General features: G+C 33.3%; 1 protein-coding gene across 2 annotated transcripts in view; it reads right to left on the reverse strand.

The window, feature by feature from the left end:
• Nucleotides 1-27,057, reverse strand: part of COL11A1 (collagen type XI alpha 1 chain) — a 188,095-nt gene that overhangs the window by 114,962 nt on the left and 46,076 nt on the right. The window contains exons 5-13 of one of the 2 annotated variants that reach the window (XM_087866138.1): nucleotides 13,768-13,896; nucleotides 8,036-8,152; nucleotides 7,619-7,771; nucleotides 7,339-7,431; nucleotides 5,104-5,358; nucleotides 4,286-4,348; nucleotides 2,761-2,802; nucleotides 1,679-1,741; nucleotides 824-898 (exon numbers count right to left, since the gene is read on the reverse strand). In XM_087866138.1, the coding sequence (XP_087722264.1) occupies nucleotides 824-898; nucleotides 1,679-1,741; nucleotides 2,761-2,802; nucleotides 4,286-4,348; nucleotides 5,104-5,358; nucleotides 7,339-7,431; nucleotides 7,619-7,771; nucleotides 8,036-8,152; nucleotides 13,768-13,896 (990 nt within the window). The remainder of the gene's footprint in view (nucleotides 1-823; nucleotides 899-1,678; nucleotides 1,742-2,760; nucleotides 2,803-4,285; nucleotides 4,349-5,103; nucleotides 5,359-7,338; nucleotides 7,432-7,618; nucleotides 7,772-8,035; nucleotides 8,153-13,767; nucleotides 13,897-27,057) is intronic. The other variant, XM_045801647.2, reaches the window with a different exon arrangement.

Raw genomic sequence — 27,057 nt, forward strand, 5'->3', positions numbered from 1 at the left:
AGAGGGAACACAAGCAGGGGGAGTGGGAGAGGAAGAAGCAGGCTCCCAGCGGAGGAGCCCGATGTGGGACTCGATCCCGGAACGCCAGGATCACGCCCTGAGCCGAAGGCAGCCGCCTAACGACTGCGCCCCCAAACTTCTGGAATCTGTATGAATACAGAGGAAATCACCCTTGAGATATATTTGTTTTGTTTACCTTTTCTTAAGTAATTATAATAGGAAACTCACCCTCCCAGTGTCTTTACACAAAATTCTAAAATTCTAAAGATCCTTTTAAATTTTAACTGAATATGCAGCATCAGTCAATTCCTTACTCTACCTGATTATTACTTGAAATTTTATTACATTTAAACAAATTAATCGAAGTTCTTTCCAGGAGAACAAGGGCAACTTTAAAAAGCAATCTTATATGGTAAAACAACTTTTGAGCAATGAATAATGACAATATAGATATATTTTCTTTAAAAAGTATCAACTGTTATCTCTATGGTGATAAATAGCATATTAATATGTTAAGTAACACATGAAACACATGTTAATCATATGACTCAGGATGAAGCACATGATTGGAAATATTAAGAACGTCTAAGCTTTGTTGTCAAGCCTAATCAAATAATGAAACCTTAGTTCTAATGCAGAGATTGATATTTACCAAATTTTTGTTTTAATAAAATTTCATTTCTCAACGCTGCTTGACTTCAAGTATCTCTACCTCATACAATGGTTTTTAGTTAATTGCTCTGTAATATGGTTCAGCAACATTTTTCAACAATAAGATGATGAAATATTAAGTCATCTTTATAGCAGTAAAAAAAATCCATACCGGTAACATTAACATGGTACCAGGAGGACCAGGTAGACCATCAGCCCCTGGTAAGCCAGGACGTCCTGGGGGACCCTAGGAAAGTAAATCATCAAAATTAATAAATCGAATAAAGAATCAAGTTTATTAGAAGTAGAATAAATTTAATAACATTAGTCTACATTAACTAATTTGCACTTGTCCTCCCCTTCTTGGTTAATCTCCTTTTAGTAAGTATACCTAGAAAGGTTTTTTGTTTTGTTTTTAAGTGGGGCTTGAACTCATGACCCTGAGATCAAGACATGAGCTGAGATCAAGAGTTGGATGCTTAACTAACTGAGCTACCTAGGTGCCCTGCAAGGGTTGATTTTCTTTGCACTAGTTTTATAGGATTTTAATAATGCACAAAGTTATTGGTTACTCAAGGTTGAAGGAAAAACAGGGAAAGAGATTTTACAAGGAGTTTGGACTGACAACACAAATGGTCTATTTTACCATGTGATTCAGGACATGCTCTTCAAATTAGAATTCAGGTTTATTAACTCAGTCTATCAAAATCCAACTAAATATTCATCAGAGTTTGTGGAAAACATGTCTCAATTCAGACTAAAGAACCGAATCTAATGTAGCAGGTTCATCTCAAAGTGGAAATTTGTTGAAAATAAAAGTTTTCTTAATAATTACAACAGATAAGTGCACATTGTTCATTCTCACTTCTAAAATTATAGTTAGAAAAGTTAAACAAAATGTTGCACATTGAATTCACAGACTTCTCCCCCATTCCAGTGAGAAGGATAACATGTCAAACTTGCAGAATATATTGTAATTATTTTAATCTATGTTTTATTTTTTTGTTATAAAGAGTCTTCCACTTACCCTCTCGCCAGGGTCACCAGGGGGTCCAGTGGGGCCTTGCAGACCAGGGGGACCCATAAGACCCTACAGAGAAATAAACCATGATCTGAGTCAGATCTTATTATCATTCAGGCAAATACATCCTACTAATATCAAAAAAGAGCTCATTTTATATTTCATAAATATATACTTGTCTCCCAAACAATTGCCCTATTTATCTTCCTATGAAAAGACAACGTATAGGAACCACCCAGTAGCTAGCTTAACGCTTCCTCTATGAAGCTGCTCTCAGGGTGGAGGCAGGCATTCCAAGGAAAAACAGGAAAGGAGAACATGCCAATATAAAGTCCTGAAATAGAAGTGGGTTTGCAGTTCTTAATGAAGAAATGGTATACTCAATTAGCCCTCAAAACTGTGATAGCAAACTTGAAAAGTAGAAATCGTTTAGCTTGGAGGCATTTTTACATTTTCTTTTATGGATAAAAAGTATTTAAAGGCATCAGCATAACATATCTATTTCAGATGACAAGGACTTAACTAATTCCGCAAAAGACAGTGATTTCTTACAAAGTCAGATCAGTACAACTACCTGAGAATAAAGACACACGAAGCCACATCAGCCTCACTAGGAAGTGACAATGGAAACTGTTAATCACTCCATTCAGAGAACAGATAAGGCAGCTACTGTCCACTTCGAATTCTCAACTCCATCTATTGAGATATACCTATACTTCTTTAAAAAAACAAAGATTTTTTTTTTCACTATCGTAACTTACAGATAGAAAGCTGAAAATGAGGTTAGAGGATGCAGAGGTATTTAAGCCAAAAAAAAAAAAGAAAGAAAAAGAAAAAAAAGAAAAGAAAAGGAAAAGAAAGAAAGAAAATTAAACAAAATTTAATTCCACTGCTCTCAAAAGAATAACATTTGGAAAGACAAATCAGAGAGCAATTCAAGGCAGCCAGGCCCTCTGATAAAACTGTTTGCATCTATCATTCAATACTCAAATTAGTATAAAATTTATAAATTCAATAATGTAATAGAAATTCTATATCTGATTATTTTAAAAAATTAAGACAAAAATAATCTTGACGCAGTTACATACCGCAGGTCCTGCTGGTCCTGGTGGTCCTTCAATAAGCATCCCCTATAATAAAAAAAAAGACAGAGAATCACTACTAGTGAAATGTAACCCCTAACCTCTCGTCTAAGCAGCTCTAACAAAGCACCACATCATTTCATTTCAAAAAGTAAATTCTCTATTTCTACCATATAAAACCAATTACGAACAGTTTTGCATGGGGAAGGGAGAGAGTTTAAAATGATAAGAAAACATAGTCTCTGTCCTTGGAGAATCTGTGAACTAATTAGAAAAGGAATAAACATTCAGAAAAGTAATATTAAAAGGAGAATATGCTACATGCTCCCAAGAAGGGCAGAGCAAAGAAATTTGACCAAGTTTGCCCTAGCACCCAGAATAATGCCTGGCACAAAGCCAGAATTTAATAAATATTTACTGTGTGAATGAAAGAACGGAAGTTAAGTGGCACCTAAGCTCTTTAATTCAGGAAAAGGAGAAAAAAGTCCAAGCAAAAGAATTGGGGATAAATATGAGATAAGCTCGTCAATAGACAAGAGAACAGAGTACTGTTTCAGGATAAGAAACTCATTCCACAAACTTTATGATTCTACTGCCAGAAATTGTTTTATCATTTAAAAAGTTAGTTGTGCATTTTCAAAATAAGGGCATATTTATTCTGAAAAAAATATTTAAAAATTCTTTGGTGAGTACTTGGCACGATTTCTCAGATTTTGGAGTAATACAGTAGATAGCCAGCAATGCCCTTATAGACAAAAGTAACCTTTAGCTCTCCCCCCACCCAGTCTTTCAGTTTTTATGTCCTTGCAACTTCTGAAATGATTTTCATGATCTTGAAGCTAACAGTTCAGCATATTCCCCTTAGTTCTAATGCAACAGTTTTCTAATGCAACAGTTTTCTAATGCAACAGTTTTCTAATGCAACAGTTGGTGATTAGGGAGAACAATAGTAAAAATGATTTCCAGTAAGAATTTGCTTTTTACCAATATCTTGAGTAGTAATAACATTAATATAAATTTTAAAAATCACTTTTGGAATGAATTAGACCAATTCTTCGATGGGAAAAAAGGAAGTGAATTTTAAAAGCAATATTTTCATATCACAACGTGACATTATCTGGATATTAAACAAGAAAGTATCTAGGTCAAATAGTACATGTCTAATAATGTCATGTTAGATAAATTGAAGGAAGTTAGAAAAGCTAACATCTGGTTATGCCTCAACCACCAACACTTGAACCTTAGCAAGTTACTTAAATTCTCTAGGTCTCAGTTTCCTTTGTTGTAAAACGAGAGAATGAGACTAGACAAATTTCAGCTACTTTCAAATTCCAAAATTCATGTCTCTGTATTTTTTGGTTGATTAAAATTTCACATGCCAGAAATGGCCTCACTCACTAACTCACTTATTTGTGGCACATTGTAAACATTTGGACATTAGAATTTTATATATAATGTAAGGTGATGATGGCTCATAATATATATTAATTAATTGTACCAACCTTTATAATGTATTCACACCAATACTTACAGGTTCAACTACTGCTGGTTCTCCTTTCTGCCCTTTTTCTCCATATCCACCATGGCCATTTATCTGTTGAGTGAAAAATTCAAGCAGCCTGTCTTTAAGTAAATAAGGTCATTTAAGTTTTTTTTTTTTTAAGGAAATTTAATCATCCAAGTGCATTTAAAAACAACCTATTAAAATGTGCTTTTTAAAAATAGAAACCTATTGAATGTTCAGATACTGAAAATATAAAAAGGAAAGTATAATGAGCATTAATACAATTCTTGAATAAGATGAAACAATTGTTTCTTAAAGACATATTACAGAAAGATAAAGACATTTGTAGACTTCAATTATTATTCCAAGGTATTAAGCAAAAAGTGTCATCAAATTAAATTTAACAAAATAAAGGTGGTGGGTCAGGGGGTAGAAGAAATGGGTGAAGAGGGCCAAATGGTGAAAAAAAAAATAACAAATATGGTACCATACTGTGCATCGATAGAAAATTTTTTTCAAAATTAAAAAATAAAATAGTCCAAAAATCAGAAATTCTACTTACTATCCAGAATAATAACTATTCTAAACTTATCAATGACAAGACAATTTGGATACAATTCTATTCAAGACTATACTTTCAAATGAGACTCTGGTAGTGTAGGCAGAACTACAACTGCTGAAGATTCCCATGAGGAAGAATCTATCAAGATGTCCTAGGAGTGATAAATATTTACAATTTACATAAGAACACAACCTGTATTTTACACCTGAAAAGACATCAAGATAAACGTGAAAATACTCCAAAAATAAGACATACAATGACACAGAGCGTAATACTGACTTACGCTTGTTTCTGTGATATCTGTTTCTGCTGGAACACCTGGACCAAATTCTTCATTAGTGGGACTTGTTGGTTTATCTTCATATTCTTTATATTCATAAAAATCATATTCGCCTAAATCTCCATCTACCAGAAGGTCAGAGTCCCTGCCGTCTATTCCTTTGTTTTCATATAGTGTATCCTCGGAATTTTTCCTCTGGGAATCATAATCCTCTCCCGTTAGATATTCTTCAGTAAATACTTCTTCAACTGGATTTGGCTATTAATTTAAGTTGCAAGGAGTTGAAGAACATGAAGTTTACTGTTAGTAAAGCAAGGTAAGCATTTGCAATTACAGATTGATGGAATGTGATGGGAAGCAATTTAAATGCTACTCAAGCAAGCCTGAAGGCCGAGAAAGATAACCTTTCAGTATCATTGAAAGAAATATTTTTGTACATTGGTATGCACAGGGAAATATTGCTTTCAAGGTACTTTTCCCAATAAACTGCAAATATTCACATGGATTCAGCATGTGTATTTGCTTGTTCCATTGAAAAAAAAAAACTTGTTAGTCAATTTTGTATTTGCTTTATAGTTTGAGACTTGGACAATGAAATATGCACATAGTTAAAGCTTTGTTTAATTTTCAAAACTTACAGATAATCATTATGTCATACAACTGTTACCAGAAAAAACATGTAAATTTGACTCTCAATCACAAAAATAAAATATTAATGCCAATACTGAGACTTATCATTGCAATTTTTACAGAGTATCTAGTATATAAGAAAGTATATCACCAAAGAGTTCTTTGAAGCAAATAAAATATAATTATAGTCTTCAAAATTCAAGACAATGAAATAGAATATATCACCGTACAATCTCATAGAGTAGAGATTAAATATACATTTACAAGTAAATTTTATATCAATAATACTCCCTCAGAGATAAAAAAATAAACCTAGTATAATTTTCTTTATCACATAAGTAATTCTTTATTAATAGTATAAATCTGAATCATATTTATTATGTAATTTTAGCGATAGTATGACTTTGATGAAGTTCCAATTAAATAATTTATCTTGCTACTCTCTGAATTTCATTTTAAGTAACTTGATTTCTACAACAGTGAATCTAGATGACACAATAGTACTGAATAAATGAGTAGTAGTACACAAAATCACGTGAGTAAAAAAGTGGCTAAATGATTAATTTAGCAATTGCTAAATAAAATAAAATGTCCAATAACTATAATATTTTGTGTTCTTAGACAGGGAGGACATACTATCTATAAGGGATGAAGATTATCCAATATGTGTATATTACTATGTTCATAGCTCTGAACTAAAAAAGTTTATCTAGAAAAATTTGGCTAGATAGACACCTTGACTCAAGCTATCCATTTCTGGAAAATGATTAATTTGGACTAGCTGAAACCTAAAATCTGTTCTCACCCTGAAATGTTATTTTTTAAAGCATGTGTTTGCATGTAATGCACCATTGGGTTTATTTGCCTCACTGGGACACATGTTATATAAATTTTCTTATAGCTAAATGACTCAGGTATTCTTCACACCTGGCATGACAAGTATTTCACAAAGTTAAACTGAATTGCACCCTCATTTTTTCATGATAAGAATGTATGCATAATATGAAATTCAGGAAGATTGTTTGGTTTATACCAGTATGTGCTTAAACATTTTCATAGAAAAGAATGAAAAAGGGTAAGATATATTAATTTAATCATAAACATCGTACTCCTAACAAGTTTGAAAATGTAAATAGCTATTAAAATCCACTAAGCCTACGTTTTCTCAAGAAGCTTGCTGTCATGAAAATGCATGATTATTGGTCAGATGAAATAAATTCTAATTGTATCATTTCATGATACAATTTTCACTTTAGAGGAGTCTAGAGTCTCCTCCTCACAGAAAAATCATGTTGTGAATACCTTTCATCACAACATGTTGAGAAGCTCGCTCATCCCAGAAGCAATCAAGAAAATGATAGCAGCCAGTTCAGTTTAATCAACTTGCATTTGCATGAAGCAAAGAATCATGCAAAACCTGAATTGACTGATTTTAAATGACCTGTTTCTAGTAACAGTGAATCAATGCTATTGTTCCTCTTACCTCAGTAGAGGGATAAAAAGATGGAACTTCTCACAAGTTATAGGTTCTGCCAGAGTGAAGTGTATTAAGAAGTATTACACATTTTAAAAATATGAATTGTAATTCAATAGTGTCAATGAGCTTACCTCATTTGGTCCAGATACATGTCTAGGAGCTTCTGTCTGGTAACTTTCCTCTGTTCCGTAGTTGTATTCTTGAAAATCATCAACAATATTTGCCTAGTGATAAATTCAAAAGAAAAGCAATTATAAAAATGTAAGGTAATCCCAAATTTAGGGAAATCATGATTTAATTGGGTTATCAGATTAGCCAAATGGGCATTTATCTAGTTGGGTTAGGACAATGATTCCATCAGAGATCTTCCAGCTTATCCAGGAGAGATCTTGATTGCTTTTTCTTTGCTACCTTTACCCCTAGCTTGGCTTTTGCTGCTGCTTGATAACTTTTCTTCTTCTTGGATGCAAATTTTTCAGATTTAGGGGGTGTAAACTTTTTGGACTTTTCCTTTGAGTTAGTGGCCACTGTCCTCGTCTTCTTTTTGAAATTGGATTTCTTTTTCTGTAAAACGTGGTGAAAGATGGAATGGGAAACATAAATAAAGCAAAAAGGGAAATGAAGAGCATGGAGGAAAGGAAGGACAAGCAAAGCAAAATGAGCATCATTCCTTCAGGACGGCTACTGTTGAATAAAAATCACAGTTATTGGTTCATAGAAATCAGGTGAATGAAAGGCTTATGATGAGTTCAAGGAACAGCAGACACAAGAAACCATGAAATGACAAACAGCAGGACACCATACACAGAGGTGCTACTTTGTTTTTACCTCGGTTTGTGCTATTGTCTCCTCAGTTACAGTGGGTGTCTCTGTTACAAATTCAGCCTCCTTATACTCTGCTTCCCCATACTCATAGTCATATTCCATTATATCCTCAGGTGCATACTACATTGCAAAGGAAAAAATATCAGGCGATTTTGTTAGTTGCAGGTAATACTAACAACAAAGTGGTAATAGTCTTAACTTTTACTTACAGTAAAGGTTAAGAGGCAGGGAAATGTTATTTAAATGTTATTTTGTATTACAAGAAGTATTATACCATCCTATACAGAGTATAATAACATTGGAGTGACAAAGCAGGTTTTCTAAGAGCAGAATCATGGTTAGGAATGCAAGGAAACTAAAAATTTTGAATACTAATTCAAACTTAATTAATATTCGAAACTTTTAGCTAATGGCTTATTTGGAACACACAATTATGTACATGGTCACAGTTGTTAAATATTCATGTTAATTTTTATTTGTAAAAATTGTTACAAAGTAATTTGTTAAATTCTCTAAGAATTTTACTATAATGTCAATGGGTACTTTTTTCATTAAATTACATGCTTGAAATTTGAAATATGGAGAGTAATCTTTCCAAGTATGAAAGAATGTTTATGCTGTGAATCAGAAAGGGGAGATAAGGAAAACGAAATGCAAGGAACATAAGATGAGTCTAAACAGAACACTGGAACTAATGAAAAAATAAAATCTAAAATTTATTCAGAAATCTCTAATTTGCTAAGACTTAAGGTCAAAATGAGCACAGAATACTTGTGAAACATTTAAAGATTCAAAATTAATCTGTTTCTAGTTGATACATTATTTCTGCTTTTCAAAAAAAGCATAGCACTTAGACCTTGTAAACTACTTAAACTGAACTCACACTGGAAAACAGTATTTTATACTAGATTCTTCTGTATCAAAATAACTTAGTTGGAAAGAGGTATGTTTCTTAACAGAGGGATGTACAAGACAATCTTACATATTGAGTGATAAGGAAGATAATGTATTAGTCTTCAAAACCAACTATCTCTATCAAAACTTTAATTTGTAAACAAGAATATAGTTATTGTGAAACATATATTAGTCATTAGTTTAATCAAAATAACTGGAAATACACTAAGCTCATATATACATAAAATATTAAGCAGCAAACGCAACAAGCTGAATCTCTAATATATATATGCTAAAGGCAACCTGTTTGGAATTCCCTCAGTATTATATTTGGTAAAATTCCAATTATACCCCAACTAGACTTCTTGGCATTTCAAAATTGCCACAAAAGGCTTTTTGATCTGCCAGAAAAATAACTGTTGACCATATGTCTTTTAGAAAATTTGTGATCACTGTGCCTTCTAATAAGCTCTATTAACTACAGCAATGCAAATGAGGGCAAATTTCACAGACCTATAATGAGACATGTCCAAAGCTGATCCCCTGGCAACATTCTACATCTGGCCTTTGATGAAATACCCTCACTAGAGTGAACTTTCTAGATGGTTCAGCTGAAGGTCATATTGAAATATAAACATAGACATGCCTTGAGTTTTCTTTATGATTTTCAAAACACTGATTTGATTAAATTAATTGAAATGGATTACTAATTTTATCTACTTGGTAATAGTTTATCAACAAATATACATACAAAGTACTTCAACAAAGATGTATTCTAATTGAATTTGTACAGAATTTTGTAAAGTAGAAAAATTCATGTATACAACACTGAACATTTGTTTCTTCATGCCTCTGCAAACATTATTAATAACTTCTTAAATAAATAAAATGATTAAATATTGAATTTAGATACATATTAAAAAGATATTAATGGAGATTGAATATTGTATAATGAATAATTTTTCTGTAGTTATGGTCAATCATGTTGGAATAAGAAATATTAAATTTACATAGCTACTAGCTGCCAGCTTGAAGTAAAACATAAAAAAGAAAAGATTTGACAGTCTATTTATGCTGTAAAGTTTTAAACTTAGGCAGACTTTTCAAAATCAGATGCATCTATAATGAGTTTTAAAAACATAGGACAATAAACAAAGACAGAAAGGGCTGATTTTTCAAATGCACAGTTTAATGCATCTTAAATGAAGCATGGTATTCGTATCAGTATATACCAACTTCATGTCGTATTTTTTTTCTTGTAGGAGGAAATGTCTAACCTCTATAAATTTCTCCTCTTTTAAACTCTTTCCAAATGAAGACCAACCAGACCAATTGTGATTATGGAATACTGGAGGAAATAATATTCTCTCCTCCTTGGACACTAAAATACATCTTTTTCTTAGACTCTTTCAGGAGTCAATGAAGAATCACTGCTTCTGTTCTTTTTTTAAAAAAAGATTTATTTATTTTAGAGGGGGAGGGGTGGAGGGAGAGGGAGAGATCTCAAGCAGACTCCCCACTGAGCATGGAACCCGAGATGGAGATTGATCTCGTGACCCTGAGATCATGACCTGAGCCAAAATCAAGAGACAGACGTTCAACAACTGAGCTACCCAGGCGTCCCTGTTCTTATTTCTTTATCTAAACAACATCCCTTTGGTGGTGGTATTGAGTATACTTAGCACTAATGTACATGAAGCTTTATAACCTACTTTCGGAGATGATCTTCTTTACTTACTATGGAATTTTGGGCTACCTTGAAAACAGAACTAGCTGTAATCAGTGAGATGAATATATGCAAAAAGACATGCAGTGATGGGATGATTTCACTTTTGATATGTGAGAGTAGCCTAGCATTAATTATAGTATGTGAGGAGTACAGAAATGTCATAATCTGTTCTTATTTAATTTGTTAGAAAAATAGTGGCATCAGTAAATATCTGTGCATCTATGAGAACTGGAATATATGATAAATATTAAGTGCCAAAAAAGATTAAGGTAATACATTTGGGAAAGTCGGTTGGTGTTTAAATTTCTCTATAAAACACTATCTTGCCTTTGCTTCATTTTTCTTGTTCATTCTTCATAAAAAAGAATGGCAATTGCCTCCTACGTATAAGATACAACAGTTTGCATAATACATTAAGAAATAACCGCATGTAGATTTCACACTTAATTTCTTATAAGATTGTAGAATAATCTAACTTGAGAAAATCCCCAAACATCATAATTTTAATATTAGTTACTCTTCTATATAAATGGTATTGTGTAGGTTCAAACAGAACTAAAGTTTGATGATATTATGACTATACTTAAGTCTACCTACATTATGCTTTTCACTGGACGATGATGATGCGATATTCTGGCAAGCACATGAAAAGACTGAATCTTAGGAATGACTTAGAAGATGTTATTTAGAGGGTATGAGCTAGACAAAATTACAAGTTGGAAAAATCACCCTTGAGTTAATTGATAAAATAAATTGACTTATCTATTAATCCAAATTAGAATAATGAATATGCAATGTCACATATTTATTAATGGAAAATTAAGCACTATAAAGTTCAACTTGTATGGTCAATGCTCTATACTGCTTTCATGTTCTTTACTCACTGGCAAATAACATTGCTTCCTATGCTGTACAGGAAGAACATCTGTAGACCAATTATTAAAATGCATATTTGAAATATAATTACATATTAATGGCTGTATGTCAAAACTAATATAAGGGCTGTTTACTAATTTGGTTAACCAGTTTATTTCATAATTGTATAGAATGGTTATATTATTGAAGTATCAATGTAATTTACAATTGGGGGAAAAAAAACGTGAGCTGATTCTTCAAAAAAGCTTTTCATTGTAACACAGTCAATATAGAAACCGGTAAGAAATGCTATATTTATTATAGAATCACCCATCCGGATTTCCATGCAGTATTTATTATAGCAATACATTGTTTTTCTCCTCAAACTCTCATAGTAAAAACAAGTTTGACTTCTCTATAGAATGTTAAATATACATCATCAACAACTAAAGCAGAAAAGGACAAATTTACTTTTTAAAATTTACTTTTTTATCCAATAAAAATGGATAAAAACTATTTTGCTTTAAAATAACACAGTTTGACATGATAACATTAAAATATAGTAATAAAACTCCTCAAGGTGGTATATTAAGAAAGCATACCTTCATTCTTCCGAAAATCAGAGCCATATTTGTAGCTAAAAAGAACAAAACTTATCTTCCTTAAAATAGGAGCAAAATAAATCTCAGCAATCTCAAACATGTATAACATGTATAAATGTTATAAATTTAATACTGAATCATCACATAATCTCTAAGGTATAAAAGCACTAAACCTGATGGTATTTTACCTATCCTTTTGGAAGTCACACACACACACACACACACACACACACACACACACACACACACACACACAATTGTTTAAATAAATCCTGAGGGAATAAAAAGACTGAGGCACTGGAAAACTGTGAGAATAGCAAACACAACTACCCAAGCAATGTCTTTTTTCTCTCTCATATTTGCTTTTCTGTCAGCTTCTTAAGACTTTATCCTGTTTTAAGAAAAACATTAATATTAAGTCATTGACAAGATCAGTGCAACAGAATTCACTATCATACTTTAAAAAGAAAAGTGATGTCAACAAATATATCTCAAGCATTTAGATGGTAAAATCCTAACTGAACTCACATGCAAAAAGAACAATAAATTAAAATAAAAGATAAGATCCCAACCTCTTCTAAGTAGTCAAGCTCAAAAGATGGCACCAAGTAGTATATTTAGAAAGTAAGAAGAATGCTACTTGAGCAATTTTCAAACAGAAAGGCAGCTTGGATGTTTTCAACCTTCCAACCCCCTCTTCCAAAATTTAACTCTTCACCTTGAGAAAAAAGAATCTAAAAAAACTGTTTTGCTGCCAACTAAAGACTAAGTTCCTTCCAGTTTGCTTGTTTTTTAATTTAAGAAGCTCCACATCAAAGGATTTTACCAAAAAATCTGGACAAGGGAACACAGTACTGTATTTTTTGTTTGTTTGTTTGTTTGTTTTTTGGGATATTTAATTCTGCCAAAATTGCTATGGCTGTGCAAACTTATTTTTTGGTCTGAAAGAGAATAGGGTAAAATTTCATTCTGGTAAATTTTCTTGCAAAAATAGCCTGGGAGAATGGTTTGACACCTGAATTTCAAATAAAGTGACATAATATGAATCAACGTACATGAATAGTTTTAGTTACTGCATTCAGATCATACTGCTTTTCATTTTATTGCTCTTTATATTGAATTTTGTGGAAGAGAAAGAAAACATACATATCAGTGTAGCATAGACAATAAGAAACTGAAAAAAAATCTCTCTAAATACTCAACACAGCCTGTAACTTTAAGACAGCTCTAACGTCACTTTCTCATCTGCCTGAATTGCCAGAGGCAAGCACACCAGAGGATGTGTCACCCTTATCTGGAGGCCGTGTTAATTATTTAACTGCCAAGGGCAGAAATGTAGCTTTTAGATAGTTATGTAGCAGAAATATAGCTTTTAGGTAATTATCTTTTTTTTCATCTCCCCCAAAATGAATATGCTCATATACAGAGTATACAGTGGGTTATCTCTATGTTTAAGAAATTTAAGTAACAGAGTAGTTAAGAGGAAAAAACACGCAAAATCTTCTTTAAATCACTTCTTCCTAGAAATATTAAAACACTATTAAAAATAAAGAATTCTTTAATTAAAACTGACTAATAGAGATAAGCCTCAATACTACAGGGGTAGGTCTGCACCATTGAAATGAGAAAACATGCCCAGAGTTTACAGTCCTCACCTCATCAATCTGAGGTTCCTGAGCCTGAGCGGCCTTGGGCACTGAAGAGTCACAGTCGGGACTGTAATGCTCACAGTAGTCATACGCGGCTTTGGGGTCACCTACGATCAACAGCTGCTGGATGTCCCCCTGTCAAGAAATAAACATGGATGTAGTCAGCATATTCAGATATACATATATTCAGAGCAAGATTTACCCAAGACAATGTGTAGGGTATTTTTAAATACCTGAAGAAGAACTATCACTTACATTCAATGTTAAAAATAGTCTTAAAGAACAAAACAAACAAGCAAAAGGAAAAGAGAGAGACAGACAGAGAAACCAAGAAACAGACTCTTAACCATAAAGAATAAACTGATGGTCACCAGAGGGGAGGTGGGTGGGGGGATGGGTGAAATAGGTGATGGGGATTAAAGGGCGAACTTGTGATGAGCACTGAGTAATGTACAGAATTGTTGAAGCACTATATTGTACACCTGACACTAATATAAAACTGTATGTTAACTATACTGGAATTTAAAAACTTAAATAAAAAATAGTCTTACAGGATTAAAGAAAAATTCACACCTGTTTTACAAATCAGCTGTTAATATTAACACCTGTAATCACCTGTTATTCTATTATTCTGTGGTTCAGAGAATCTTTACTATATGCATCCATTTGTTAAAACTGGATTTTACTGCATTCACAGTTTACACTGCATAAAATAAGACAAATAAAATATAAGTAATAAGCTGATAAAAAATAAAATTTAAAAACTGTATATATATAAAGATAGTAATATATTTTAAATATAAACTGAAGAGTTCAATCAAATTAAATGGAATTATTGTTAGGCAAATTTATATGACAATTTTTAAATGAAAATATAGATTCTACTATTGTGTTCTGGTAAAAGAGTATCAAAAGGAATTCCTACTCACAAAGATGAGTAAGAAATGCAGAGACCAGAAAAATTGAAATTATGAATAAAAAGGCATAAATTTCATATACTTTTATTAAGAAAAAATGGAGCATCTAAGTACGTTAAACCTCACTTATCTTGAATTCTACATAATTTTAATTAAAAAATTACAAATAATTAGTAATAGGGTTATCTAAAGAGTTTAATTTTTAAGAGATTCAGGAAACTGGTTCTGGAAACTGTAAACAAGAGAAAAATAGTAATATTCTGTTCCTGAAGCACTCTGAATATTTCCACAGGGTCTAATTCAACATGAAACTAGTTTCATATAAATCCATGGGTCATGGCCATATCAATCCAGAATTATACTCAGGCCCAGAAGAAGTTTTAAGTTAATATCCATTCGACTTGATGACTCAAGTCCTTGTAAGTTTCAGCACATAAGTCTGATTCACAGAACTCCTGATTCCATTTTGAATAATTTCAAAGTTATTCCAGCATTTTGCATTTTGTTAACAAGAGTTATACAACCTATATAGCCTAAGGAAAATATAGACATTAAATTTAAAAAGTCTCTCTCACAATGAATCCCAGACAAGAATTCCTAGCACTTCTGTACAATGGTTGTTTAGTCATTTCATCTGATCATTCATTAAAACAGTGCTTTAACAAGCCATAAGAGATTCTTAGCTATAGAGAACAAACTGAGGGTTGGTGGAAGGAGGTGGGTGGGGGTGGTCTATATGGGTGATGCGTATTAAAGAGGGCACTTGTATCGAGCACTGGGTGTTATATATAATTGATAAATCACTAAATTCTACTCCTGAAACCAATATTACACTCTATGTTAACTAACTAGAATTTAAATAAAAATTTGAAAAACAAAAACAGTCTTTAAAAGTGTATATATCATTTTAATACGGTCAGGTAACACACAAATAAGAAAACATCTACTTTATTTCCCAGTAAAACATAAAAGAATTCAGAATCAGCCAATATCCACCTGAAAACTAAAAAGTTTATAATAGTCATACTATTATAAGTGCTCCAACTTCAAAATTATTTATTTTCACATGTAATGAGGCAATATAATTAATCAATCGAATTAGATTGTTTCCGAGATTTTTTTCAAGGTTCTTTTTTGTAATTAGATAGGAAAGTCTCTAATATTTCTTTTCTGTCCACTAGTTGTAAATATGCTCAAGGTAAATTAATATAAGTTCTTAAAATTTATTGATAGCATTTTTAAAACATTAACTGATCAATTTGGAACACTGAGTACCCGCTACTGAATTATATGCAAATAATTATATAGTCATATAAATGGATAATAGTAAGTAAGAAACAGAACTTTGAATACACAGTTTTTCATTCTGCTGTTAAAAAATAATAATAATGAGGCATTATTGAGTACATCTTGAGTGCTGGCATCCCTGAGGGTTTCAATTAGAAATCTTGACTCCTGAATTTTCTTCCAACTTTGCCATTAACCATGTGGAATTATGCAAGTTACCTCATTCATCTTTAGCAAAATGAATACATGTAGAGATCATATCTAAGTTTCTCTCCAGAATTTCAGAATTCCATACTTAAGTATAGGAAATGTAATGAATCAACTGAAGCTACTGCTGAAACAGAAAAAAAAAAAATGTTGCCTATCTTATAAGCATATGGTATTTTTTAAATAGTATATTTTTTAGAAGAATTCTGGTTTTCTAAGTTCTTACTTGACTTCATTAAATGGAATCCTGCCAATCTTTCCACTATAAATTCTTATTTCAGGTGTTTAATATTTAGCCGTAAAATATACTACTGGAAAGAAACTGAAAAATTCAGTTAAAATGCTACAGTATAATTTTCCCCAGAAGGTGTTTTACAGTGTTTTATGTTAATCATAGGACATGTTGTGAGACAGTCTGTAGATAAACAAAAGCACCCTGACAGGTTGAATAAACTGTAAATATTTAGATTCAATAGTCATAAAAATTTCCACAGCTGGAAAAGGGTGAAGTTACCAAGTAATACTGGCATCTGCAGCATATGAACCATGAAAAAGATGTCCTCCTCCTCTAATGATCTACGAAGCCAAACTTAGAGTTGATGCAATTACCTTGCTATCTACAGCTGTGTCAACTAAGTCTCTACGGTAGTATTTGTGTATAGACAGGATGAGATTAAGGTGGAAAGCAAAGCAAGGGTAAGAAAACCAAATGGCACCCATCTATAAAGATGAGGTTCTTCTAAACTTCACACGTAGTGCAAAAAGATCCTGCCACAGCTTTATCAGGCCCAATTAATAAGTAATAGCATATCTTCCTTTTATAATTAAAATATAATGCAGATATTCTACTAATTTTTGTTTGGTTTGTTTTCTATTTGTGTGTGTGTGTGTATGTGTGTGTGTGTGTGTGTGTGTTCATATCTCTATAAAGCCTAGCTATTTCTAGTTTTCGTGCGATGAATAAACTACATCATGGTCTATGAAATACATAAGTTAATACACATTTAGCTTTTTTCCCATGTATAAGCAATCAGATTTATTTTAAAAATGTGGTATAAGAGATTGATCTAATGTTTTAAGGACAAATGTCAATGTGTCAAAGTTAAGTGTCTGAATTTTCAAATTCAACTTTTCATCCTATGTGAAGCCAACCAGTGTTTAGTTGAAGTCAGTCCCCAGCCTAAGTATCCACTGAATTGAACAGCACAGTAGCTGATTCCTGAGAATGCATAATGGAAAACCAGGCTCTGATCAGCTGTCATGTCCACTACAATGTGACCTGTGAATGGATTATGTGCTTGGAACCTAATAAAATCACGAGAATGGCAAGGAAATTCAGATATAACCAAAACAGTGAATGGAGAGGCTGGATCAATGTTCAACTATCACTGTTCAAACAAAGAGTTCATTTTTAAGTAGTTTATCTATAAATAGTCTCTCTTGAATGTTTGTCTAGCAACTAGTATCTGTACAATACCATGAAACTTTTATTTTTTAATTTTTTTAAAGATATATTTATTTATTTATTTGAGAGAGAGAGAGAGAGCACACAAAGGGAGAGGGAGAAGCAGACTCCCTGATGAGCAGGGAGCCCAACAGGGGGCTCAACCCCGGACTCTGGGATCATGACCTGAGCCGAAGGCAGACACTCAACCGAGACACCCAGGCACCCCACCATGAAGCTTTTAACTCTTCTCGTAATCTTGGAAGACTCAAACTTTTATTATTAAAACTTGGATGTTTCTTATATTCTAAGAGAATAATTTACTTTTGATAATACCAGGAAAAACAGACTCCAAGTACCTATTGATGATATATCTCACTGAATTTCATAAATTCCTAGAATTAAAAATTTCATCTCCCCTAATACTAAAGTAAATCACACAGCTGCAATTGTGTTCTATAAAATCTTCTAAACTCCAAATTTCCCATAGTACATTCTTGGCTCCATGAACTTGCAACATGCAGATATTTCAATGGGAATGAATGTTTTTATGAAATGCTTCTTGGAAAAATCTTAATGATACGTTATGAGCAAAGAGGAGTTAGTTTGATGAAGAAGATGCAGATGGAAACAGCACTAAATAGAAAAGGCATCTTAACCAAACCCCTGGAGACATGAAACCACATGACGAAGTCAGAGAAGTAGCTGTAGTGCCCCACAGGTGGAGAGAAGGCCCTATCTGATGATAATGAGTAGTGAGGGTTCAAAGTGGAAAGAGGTAGGAGGAACAATTTAAGAAAAACCTCGTTGTCTGAGCTGAATTCCAGAAGTTATGGAGTGTCATTCAAAGATTTTGAACAATGGAACAAATTGATGGATGCTGTTTTTTAATGAAATCATCGACAACATAGGGAAGGATGATTTGGAAGCAGCCAGTTTGGAAGCTTGGGAATCTGTTAGGAATCCATGTAGTTAAGTGCTGAGAAATTAAACTAAGCAGAAGAAGGAATGAACAAAGGAGACATAGAGTTGGCATATTAGGGAAAAATATCTGTAAGGTTTGGAGACCAGGTGCTGATAATGGGGTAGGTTGGGAATGGCAGGAAAGATGGAGGAAAGTGCATTAGAGAGGAATGGAAAGCAATTCTTTAGTTTCTGGAGTGAGCAACTGCAGGGAGGCAAAATCATTTACTCAGTTAAGAAACATAATAAAAGGAAATATTTGGGGATGAACCTCTTAAGTCTACAAAATGGAATGATAATTAATGATTGTTTCCAGAATAAGTTCAGTTTTTCTTCTAAGAAAATTGCCTTCATTTACTTTTTCGTGGTGTCCCTCTACCTGCAGATTGTAAGGTTCATCACTGAAGCCAAACAAACCGAGCGCTCGGATCAATAAGAATCAGGGAGAATTTCCCTTAAGTAAACTTACCAGAGGTTTAAAAAAAAATCATCAAATTAAATTATGCAAAATTTCATACTGAGTTTAAACATCCATTTATATGACTATGTCAAAATGCGTTTTAAATCTTAAGTAAAAAGGTAAAAAAGTAATCTATAGATGTAATGCAATTCCATCAAAATATCAATGCCATTTTGGAACCACAAAAGAACCCAAATGGAATAGATCAATGGAATAGAATAGAGAGCCCTGAAATAAACCTATGCTTATATGGTTAGTCAACCTACGACAGAGAGGGCAAGAATATCCAGTGGGGGAAAGACAGTCTCTTCAATAAATCGTGCTGGAAAAACTTCACAGCTACATGCAGAAGAATGAAACTGGGCTACTTTCTTACTCCATATACAAAAGTGAACCCCAAATGGATTAAATACTTAAATGTAAGACCTAAAACCACAAAACTAGCAGAAAACATAGGCAGTAAACGCTCTGACACTGGTCTTAGCAATATTTTGGGGGGATCTATCTTCTCAGGCAAGGAGAAGAAAAGGAAAAAAACAAATGGGGCTACATCAAACTAAAAAGCTTTTGCACAGTGAAGGAAAACAACAAAATAAAAAGGCAAACTACTGAACAGAAGCAGATATTTGCAAATGATGTATCTGATAGAGAGTAACATCCAAAAAATATAAAGAACTCATACAATTAAATATCAACAAATAAATAAACAATCTGATTAAAAATGAGCAGAGGAATACACATTTTTCCAAAGAAAACATACAGATGGTCAACAGATACATGAAAAGATGTATCTAATCACTAATCACTAGGGAAATGCAAATCAAATCCATGGTGAGATGTTATCTCATACCAGTCAGAATGGTTTAAAAAGTATCACACACACACACACACACACACACACACACACACACAGAGAAAGAAATAACAAGTGCTAGAGAAGGTATGGAGAAAAGAGAAACCTCATGCACTGTTGGTCGGAATGCAAATTGGCATAGCCACTATAGATAACGCCATGGAGGTTCCTTAAAAAATTAAAACTAGAACTGTCATATGATCTTGCAGTATCACTTGTGGGTATTTATCCAAAGAAAATAAAAACACTAATATAAACAAAGAAGATACGGTGTGTGTGTGTGTGAGTGTGTGTGTGTGTGTGCACGTGTGTGTGTGTGATAGACTATTACTCAGCCATAAAAAGGAATGTTGCCATTTGCAACAACATGGATAGACCAAGAGTGTATTGGATTAACTGAAACAAGTCAGGCAAAGAAACACAAATACCTTATGATTTATCTGCATGTAGAATCTATAAAGCAAATCAAATGAACAGACACAACAAAACAGAAGCAGACTTACAGATATGGAGAACAAACTGATGTTTGCCCAGGGGTAGACGGTGAAAGGCAATTGATGGAATAGGAGAAGGTGATTAAGAGGCACAATCTTCCAGTTATAAAGTAAATACGCATTGGGATATAACGTACGGCATAGAGAATACAGTAAATAATATTGTAACAACCTATGTATGGTGACAAATAATAACTAGGCTTATTGTAGTAATGATTTCATAATGTATGTAAATATATCAAATCACTAGGTTGTATGCTGAAACTAATATAATATTCTATGTCAATTAGACTTCAATAAAAAAACAACTCCTGGTTGTATCTCTAACTCCATATTAATGAAATTATATCCGAGTTCAACTTCATGTCAACAATGGAAAAAAGAACAGAAAAATGTATTCTCATCAGAATTATATGTGTATATTTGTATTTATCAAAATTCTATATCTTTTGTAGTTTGCATTTTATTTTATCTATCAAAGTGATGTAAATCAAGAGTAAAACACACACTTAGTTCTTTCTTGATTTAAGAAAACATGTAAAAATTTAAATTACAAGTCTGAAAAATACTGAGATGATTTTCAGATCACAAAACGATTCATTTCAAAATTTCATTAAAAAGCAAACATTTAAAATGTGTATCACCACAACTTAATTCCTCTCCCAAAATAAATTTATCTGATACTTTATACAAAGATCTATTTTCTTAAAAATATAACTTAAAATAATATTTAAAATAAAAAGAGGATTTTAAAATGGAAATCAGATTGAGACATTTTAAAAAATAATTTAAGAAAACATCATCTGTATAAAAAAAACAGGCATCATTTAATATTTTTAACTTGTATTATAACACAGATTTAAAGGACAAGTACATATAACTAATGCCAGCATAAAGGTCAAATATGGCCTTTGCATGTAGGTACTATTTTCACTGCCTGTCTCACAAAGTTAACAGCAGAATTTGACATTTACTTTACATTTCATAGCTTTTGACTTTGGCAGTAAATTTTGGACTTAATTTTAAAGTAATTATCATCTTTTGACTATGAAAAAACATGACAGACTATTTTCATCATTCCATAAAGAGTTTAACAGTTGAACTGGCACATCTCCTCCTCTAAGCAAATAAGCTTGATATTTGGAAATTATTTTTTTTACATATCAATTTAAGCATCGCCTTTTTTTTATTGCCTATTTTTAAGGCTAGAGAAAATAACTTTCAGTGGATGAAATGAAATGACTGGTTGTAGCATCTCTATACATTCATTATTCTCATTCTATATACAGTGATACCATCTAGAAATAACAGAACTTTAAAAAAATATTTCCTTATGTTTACTGTGTTCCACTCCTCTACCATGTAACAATAAATGATATTTTTCCTTTAGTGAACTGAAGTTTTGTGAAATCAAAACTGGCCATTTTATAAGCTATATAAGCCTAAGTGGTTTTTAAAACTATGCGTATTAATATGTAAAACAATAAATACATCTTTTACTTTTTTAATTTCGGAAAAAAAAGATTTTTTCCATGTCATTGTGGAAACTTCTTAGCTCATGACAGAATATAGCCAACCTGCATATATGTCTATTGAACAGTGAAAAACAGGGCGCATGCTCGCAAAGTTGAAAGGCAGAAGTCCCTATTGAAATGGGAGTATGGGGAAAGAACTATATTTTTCTTGACTGCAAAAGCAAACCTGCTATGCAACATTCCTAATTTTAGGAGGTACTGTATACCTCACAATTTTAGGGTGAGTTACATTTTTCCCAAGATAAAAAATTTTTCTTTTTATACATTAGCATATGTGATAACTTTTGTTAATAGGCACAGATACATTATTAGCCAGATAATAATTGCTTTTCTCCTATAACTTTTCATTGTAATACACAGGTATTTAACAGCCAGATAACTCTGAGAATCTTTTTCCTTGGCTGTTTACCAATCATTCATCTATGCATTCAGTCAGCAAATATTAAAGCAAAATAACATGCTAGCTCTCTGGATAGAAGCAAGAGGAATAAAGAGGGAAAACAGACTCAGAGTCCACTCTCAGATAGCTTATAGCTTGGTAAAGAAGATTAATAATACACAAAACGTAACATATAAGCAACATATTTCTTTAGTACCTACCATACTCCACTTATGAGGAAGAAAGAAATGGGGCAGCTGGGGGGTGGGGAGAGTGGGACAACTTCCATATGGGAAAATTAGAGGAACAATCCAGAAAAGCTTGGCATAAATGGCACAATTAATGATAAAGTTAATGATCCAGTTTCTCTTTTAAATATGGAAGTGCTGGCTGTTCTCTGTTGGTCTCCCAAATCCTAATTACTTATATTACCGTCTCCTACTCTGTACCCCAAAAATCTGACCCTTAGAGCCCATATCATCAGACTATCTTGCAGGTTCCAATTCAGATAATGGAAGTTACTATCAAGAGTTTGGAAGGTGGGAAGGGAAAGGTTGTTTTCCTCCCACTTCCCGGGCTTATCACAGCAGTCTGGCCCCCTTACCACTACTGCCATTTCTGGAAAACACTTCTGCATGGGTCCAGCTTTCAATGAACTCTATACCACTGTTTCTGCCCCTTGCCTCTTTAGCTCTAGGGAAGTAATGCTCATCACCAGGTTCTCCAGCCTTCTTGTTCACACCTCTGTAATCACCTCAGTAAAGACTGTTTTTTTGCTGGAACATAGTGTGGACTCACAGGGAATGTAAGAAGTTAGAGAAAGACATGTACTTAAAGGCCTTAAAACAGTAATTGGCATCTTCCTTTTACATATGTACTAAGTTTAAGGGCTCAAACAATCAAGACAAAAGGTGCAGTTTATAGGCTAGGCTTCTCTACTTAATTAGCCAATCTATATTGTCCACTGGAATACAAACTTCGTGACAGCAAGAACTCTTCTGTTTTGTTCTCTAAGATTTCCACCATTCTGGAATAGGCCTACATATCGTGGATAGACAATAAATGTTTGTTCAATAAATGGATCTCTAGGGGCGCCTGGGTAGCGCAGTCGTTAAGCGTCTGCCTTTGGCTCAGGCCGTGATCCCGGCGTTATGGGTTCGAGCCCCACATCAGGCTCTTCTGCTATGAGCCTGCTTCTTCCTCTCCCACTCCCCCTGCGTGTGTTCCCTCTCTCGCTGGCTGTCTCTATCTCTGTCGAATAAATAAATAAAACCTTCAAAAAAAATAAAAAAATAAATGGATCTCTAAGATATTAATTTGTTCATCATTACAAGACTTGAACTCAACATCTGTAAATTGAAAATACTATTATTTGTCCTGGATTTCCTAGAGATTCTTTAAAAAATAATAAGTACTTAAACAGTTTTTAAAATGTAACATGTTCACAAATATAAGGTATAATTACTACAGTATCTGAGGGCAATTAAAGGAGAACACACCTCTGAATCGCAAACTTCTAGACAACGTGTCTATCGACACTGTAAAATCTAAGAAATGCTGCTGGAGAATCCATCTGTAATCATTCCAATAATGAATTCCAAAAAAAAGTTGAGTTTCAGGAGCCTTAAAGTCATTATTCTATAAGTAAAGCCCATCAGGAAAAAACATAATAGAAGAAAAAGAAAAATACATTTGGCTAAGCAGTTTCCAGCATGTGCCACTGTAAAAGCAATAGCTTAACAAAATTATACAATGTTTCCATAAGATACACCCTGGACCCTAAAACTTCGGTTCACATTTGATATTAGAGCTTTATTGTGAAGTATGAGCTGTCTTCATAGAGGTTTTTGATTGCATATCCAGGAACAAAACTGACATTAAAACTTAAACATAGCATAGAATTCTCAAGAAGTAACACCATTATCAGAAGATTAACTGAAAAACTAGGCTTCTTGTCTACTCAGAATTCTGAATCTGCCAAAGCCTTAACTCTCATCATAGTTTTTTTCAAACATGCCATACCGTTAACGATTCTTTCTCAACTATTTTGTGTGGAAAAGGAAAGCTGCCAAAATGCTTAGAATTTTAGTGTAATTGAAAAATGGATCAGAGATCGCATCTGAGGTATAATTCAAAGGAAAGAATGAGAGAAAACACATAATCATAGACAGAACTGCTACCCACAAGAGACTTTATATTTCTTGGTGTCCCAAAATCAGCTTAAGAAATCAGGTTTTAGGGGCGCCTGGGTGGCACAGCGGTTAAGCGTCTGCCTTCGGCTCAGGGCGTGATCCCGGCGTTATGGGATCGAGCCCCACATCAGGCTCTTCTGCTAGAAGCCTGCTTCTTCCTCTTCCACTCCCCCTGCTTGTGTTCCCTCTCTCGCTGGCTGTCTCTATCTCTGTCGAATAAATAAATAAAATCTTTAAAAAAAAAAAAGAAATCAGGTTTTAAGAAAATGAGTAGTGTTCTTATGTTATTCGAATGGAGTACTGTTTTAATAACTAGCTAATTACCTACTAATACAGAAAATGCCTAAAATGGTATGAAACACTAACATAAAAAGTGCATATGTATCTTATACTTTCTAACAAGGTTTCTTACTAAAAGATAACTATCAATGTAGCTCTATTCAACACAAAATAATGAATAAAAAAATAAAATGGTTAGAAAAACGGTAACAAACCTTGCTTCCTGCTTCGTTTGATGTAGATGATTTATGTCCCTTGAATTAATAGATGCTAGAAAGTATACTTATTTCATTCATTAAAAAATATTAAGTTTCAGGTATTATTCTAGACCCTGTGGGTATAGCACAGAGCCCCTGCCCTTTTGGAGCTTATGTTCCAGAGGAGAAGAGAAAATAAACAAGTATAGTACATCAGAAAGCGGTAGGTGCCATAAAGAGTATAAAGCAGGATAAGGGAGCTGGGTCAGAAGGTGGGATGCTCTAGTACAAAGTGTGATCAGGAAAGGTTTCACTGATAAAGAGATATTGAGGAACTAAGGAAATAAGAGATGCAGATACGTAGGGGACAGCCTTCCAGCCGGAAGACTAATGGATGCCCAGGCCCCAAGGCTGGAGCAGGCTTGATACTACTTAGTTGACACTTACTGTGTACTTGCCACTCTTCTAAGAACGAAGTCCTATTATAAACAGAAATGAACTAGGTCATGCCTTAAGAAGATCTCATTTAAAAAAAATAATTTAATAGTCTAACACATTCTTATATTCCTTTGAGTGAATAATAATTTCACATTAACTGTGTGTTCACTCTAAAGCTCTTGAAGTATAGAAACATGGTGAGATAAGATTATTTTGTCCAGGATAATCCTATGGCCTTTAGCCAATTTAAAGCTTTGTTTAAAGCACTTAAGTCATAAATCATAAAAAAGAAAATTAAAGACTTTTAAACATAGCTAAAATTCCAAAGAGCTCATGTTGGTAAAAAAGAAACACCAACTATTTACTATCTGTGTGAAGTTTAAAGTACTTAGTTCCTCTCTCCCTTGGCTCCACATAACCTGTCAGTCCCCAAGTCCTGCCAGGTCTACCTCACATTAGCATCCTGAAGCAAGACGCTTCCTTCTGTTTCTTCTGTCGTTGTTTGTCTTTACTCTGATACCTTTTATTTGAACTAATGTTTCAACATATCAGGGTTTGTTTTTTTCTTTCTACTGGTTCTCCTGATTCTATACTAACTCCTTCACTGCCACACACACACACACGAGTTTTTTAAAAAAAACAAATCTGAATTCCTCTACTTAAAGAGATATTTCATGACCTCTGGTTTAAGAGTTCAACTTCCTCAGCGTGGCGTAAAAGGCTATCCACAAACGTGCCCTAACACGTTCAACCAGGTCATGTCCCAAATGCCCCCCAACCAAATTACATTTCTCAGATCTGCTGTGCTCATTCCAAACTTTCATCTTTTGCTCCTGTGCCCTCATCTTTAAATATCACTTTATTTTTCAACATTTTGAATATAGTTGTTATTCCTTCACTTGAACATTTCTATATCTTATCCATCATATCTTATTACAACTATTTATTTATGCCTCTATATCAATTATTTAAGCATAATGTTTGGCAAATAATGTTTATTCTGCTTTAACAGGGAATAGTCAACTACTTAATAATTAACACCTAACTTTCAAATGGCATACGCTAGCCTACAGCTATCCCTGCCCCTTTTCCTCCCAGACACTTCTGAAGAAGTCTTCACCACCACCAGGAACAGCACTCATTCATGTATTTACTAATCTTCGGTGGCTATAAACACCGTGTCAAACTTTGTGCTTGGTGCTGCCACTGGAATATCTAAATTAATAGGCTATAAATCCTGCTTCCAAGGAATTTATAGTCTAATGAGAAAGCTATACATTAATAGGTAATTTTAAAACAACATGATAACAGAGATATGACAAGAACACAATTCAAAATGGCTAATCCTTGAGAAGGTAATAAAATGCTGCTGACTAATAATAAAATTTAAAAGGGAAAAATAATAAGGAAGACAAGTATCACCTTTCACCACGGTAATCAGACATTAAATTTTTAAGAGGGCAAAATAAAATGTGACACTTTATTGTGCACTGTTGGCAGTGGATAATCCAGTGATGCACTAATCAAAAAGTAAAACACTGACCCAAAATGGCAATGTTCTTTTTAGAGGACAAGGAATATCCTGTATAACTGGTACTTTGGATCTTCTATAGAGCTCTGAAATCAAAATCCACCTAAAATGAATGCTACA

The sequence above is a fragment of the Ursus americanus genome, chromosome 12, assembly GCF_024610735.1.
Source record: "Ursus americanus isolate L20-20 chromosome 12, mUrsAme1.1.p, whole genome shotgun sequence".
Taxonomy (NCBI): domain Eukaryota; kingdom Metazoa; phylum Chordata; class Mammalia; order Carnivora; family Ursidae; genus Ursus; species Ursus americanus.